Source organism: Pseudochaenichthys georgianus, chromosome 19, assembly GCF_902827115.2.
Source record: "Pseudochaenichthys georgianus chromosome 19, fPseGeo1.2, whole genome shotgun sequence".
Classification (NCBI taxonomy): Eukaryota; Metazoa; Chordata; class Actinopteri; order Perciformes; family Channichthyidae; genus Pseudochaenichthys; species Pseudochaenichthys georgianus.
Genome location: NC_047521.1, coordinates 5,527,843 through 5,531,317, shown reverse-complemented (window position 1 = coordinate 5,531,317; position 3,475 = coordinate 5,527,843). Strand labels below are relative to the sequence as shown.

General features: G+C 51.2%; 1 protein-coding gene across 1 annotated transcript; it reads right to left on the bottom strand.

The window, feature by feature from the left end:
• Window positions 1-818: 818 nt before the first annotated feature.
• On the bottom strand, window positions 819-2,806 carry LOC117465214 (WAP, Kazal, immunoglobulin, Kunitz and NTR domain-containing protein 2-like). The gene is made up of 2 exons (XM_034108150.1): window positions 2,624-2,806; window positions 819-2,366 (listed from the first exon to the last, which is right to left on the bottom strand). Exons 1-2 carry the CDS (start codon window positions 2,804-2,806, stop codon window positions 819-821), a joined length of 1,731 nt encoding a protein of 576 aa, XP_033964041.1.
• Between the last annotated feature and the right edge of the window lie 669 nt (window positions 2,807-3,475).

Below are 3,475 nucleotides of genomic sequence, written 5' to 3'. Positions count from 1 at the left end.
GGAACCACAGGTACGGAGCAGCTCCCCGGCCTCGGAAAAAGAAAAACTAACATTTCAATCAATGTGTGCACCCTGTCCTTTAAGCTTTACCTCCTCAACATGTAAATCAGTCGTGTATTGATGTACTCAAAGGTTAGGAAATGGAGACAGATGAAAAATCACAGAACTTTATTTTCTTTCAGAGAGAATGTGATACAAAAACAGGATGAAGAAAAGATTACATGATAATAAATATCCAAGAAGTTAAAGCAAGATAAAAAAATAAATGACTCACCATCAGAAAATGTGGTAAAATGGTCAATAAAATATATTACAACTTTGGATGATCCGAATCGACCCCGTTGCACTGCGTGTGCAAACCCCTGGGCAGGTTTATGGATGCATTCACACAACATTCAAGAAGTAAGAAGTAATGGGTACACGTGTGAAGAAAGTGGAAATGCTGTTGGCAAATGAAAGAATCGAAAGCTTTGTGACACCTAAAGCATGTCCATAAGATCAAACTCAACTGGTCTGTTTTTTTGCTTCAATGCAGCTCAACGTCCATCTCTGCTGGAGGCAGGAGAGGGCATGAGGACCTCGGAGTCTGGGGAGTTAAGGCAACGAGATCCATGATGGATGTCTCTTGTGTTGCATACAGGACATGGTAATTCAATCAACTAATGATATAACAAAAGCTCTGCAGACACACATGAGACACACGACATGAGACAAGGACCTCGGACATGAGGAACTCCTAAGAAACATCACTGCATGAATGCTCCGTAGAGAACAGGCTGCAGTATGTCCCTGACCCTGACCCGGACCCTGACCCGGACCTACTGCGGGCTGTTGGTGATCGCCTTCAGAATGTCACATGTGTTCTTGGAGATGACCTCCCTCAGCTTCCGTATACGTCGCGGGCTGGAAGCACCCACGTAGCTCTCCGGCTGAAGCACTGCCATGCCGTCGTTGGCGTTGCCCATGATGATGACCTGCCCCTCAGCGGCAGCGCCCGTGATGTTGGGGCAGGGGCAGTTCCAGTCCATGTTGAGGAAGGTGACCTCCAGAGGCTCCTTGCCAAAGAACCGGAGACCCATCTTCTCGTCCTTTAGGATCTCCTCCACGGTCACGAGGGCATGGCCCGAGTCCGTCTCCTCCATCAGCTCTGTCATGCGGCCCAGGATGACGAAGTCGCTGCGGCAGAAGCTCGTCACCATCTTGCCCCGCGGCTTGCAGGCCTTGCAGTGGTGGTGTTTCGGGTAGGGGCACATCTCCTCACAGGCTTCTCTGGATTCAAAGTTGTTGTTGTTGCCCTCACAGCCTCCGTAGATGAAGGACTGGCACTGCAGCAGGGTGCTGCTGTAGGCCCAGCGCGGCTCGTAGGCCTTGCAGGGGCCCTGCAGACTGGGGAGGCCGCAGGGGCCAGCCAGCTCGGGGCCGCAGCACTGCATACACTCCTCGTACGTCTCCAACACCTTCCTGGGCCGCGGGCCGCTGCTGCCGTGGCAGTGGGTGAAGGAGAAGCAGTTGTTGGTCTTGGACTCGTAGTACCAGCTGACTCGCTCCATCTCGCTCCCACAATCATCCGGGGTATCAGGCGCTTTCAGACACTCTTCAGGCAGGCAGCGGGTCACGTTCCCTGGGTCAGGGGTCTGGGGTGGCTCCATGGGCCGGACAGAGAGCGGGTGGCTGACCTTCACCGATCCAGAGGGGTTCTGAGCGGTGCAGACGTAGATGCCTGAGTCCTGCGGCTGCGTGTTGTGGATGACCAGCTGCCCGATGTTGGTGACCACCATGTTCCCACGCACGTGATTGGGCCTCATGGCCACCCTCTCCAGCCCCTCCGGCAGCTGCTTCTCCCAGCTGATCTCAGGTCGGGGGCGGCCTGTCACGTCACACAGGAAGCTGGCGGTGTCGCCCATTTTGACGGTCTGGTGAACCGGGCTGCTGCCAACCATGGGAGTCTGAGGCTCGGTGGGAGGGGGCGGGGTCACCGGAAGAGGAGCAGTGGTTGGGCGCAGAGTGGTGGCCTGGGGCAGCGAGGGGCCGGTGTTGGGCCAGGTGAGGTGGAAGCGGCAGGTGACCACTGCCAGGCCGATGCCCTTGGAGCACGCCTCTGCGTCCATGTAGCATTTGTTGTAGTAGGTCATGCCGTCAGAGGCACAGGTGAAGTGCGGCTCCCTCTCGCAGCGGTCCCGGCACTTACACACCGGCTGGCCGTCCCAGATGTCGCACTCGGAGCCCTGCTGGTTGCACATGAAGCTGGCGCAGGAGGCCTCCGTGGGCATTCCCATGGGGCCTTTCTTCCCGTCCAGATAACGGGCTGCCACACAACTCCGGTTCCCGCAGACATTCTGGCAACACTTTTCAAAGGATTCACACTCCTGTAAAGGAGAAGAGAGTTGGAGATGAAGGGAAGCATTTGGAAAGTATTTGGAATGTATTGGAAAGTATTTGGAAAGTATTTTTAAAGTATTATTTAAAATATTTTAACAATACATTTAAAAAAAAAAACTCATTACAGTTGAGAGCAGAAATTGAAACAGAAGATTTAAATAGTACTTATAATACAAAAAGTGCATGCAAAATACTTTAAAGAAACAGAAGAGTTAATTCTAAAATGTAACTTTAATGTATTTACCTGATCAGACACACACTCTCGGGTGCAGGTGCTCATGGCATCCACCCACAGGTTAGGATTCATGTCATTGGGGCAGATCCCCGGGTGTGAGTAGGTGGTATGCGGCAGAACTCCGACATTGCCACACCACACTGACACACACACCAGGAACCAGATCCAGCGAGGAAACAGCATCCACCACATCTCCAGAGCGGGACACAGCTCCGTTAGCGCGGAACCGTTTTCAGTGAAAGGTTTCTGTGAGCCAGCAGTAAACAACCCCACGTATTTGATTATAAAAGTTAGTGAAAACGATGGCAGAAGTCAAGAGCGCATCACACGTGTGTGAGTCTGCGAGGCAGGACGGCGTGTGTCAGCTGATCCGGTTTGGAGATGCTCTATTTATTCTAACGATCTGCAGCCATCGCCGCTAACATGACTCGCATCATGACAGATATGAGTTGCTCCTGAGATGTTGGAAGAAGCTTTAAAGTGGTGCGCTTTGGGCTGGCGCTGGCGGGGCACCTGCCTGTTAAAAGGATTGCCGGGAACCCCGTTTAACCCTTAGCGCGCTCCAGCGCCATTGTGCGTAAAGACGCACGGAGACAAGAGACTGTTGCTTATAAAACATGCACAGGCTATTATTTGACGATAGCACGAATTAAAACTGAGGATGTTTAAATCTAACCGTGACTCTGGGAGTAAACACACGAAAGAAAGACAGCATGTGTTTTATCATTTGAGTAATTGTTGTGTAAATGACGCTTAACTTTAGTTTGAATATGAACTATTTTGTCATTATATTATTTTCCCGTTTAATCAAATCAAATCAAGTTTTATTTATATAGCACATTTATAAACGATTTATGGTCG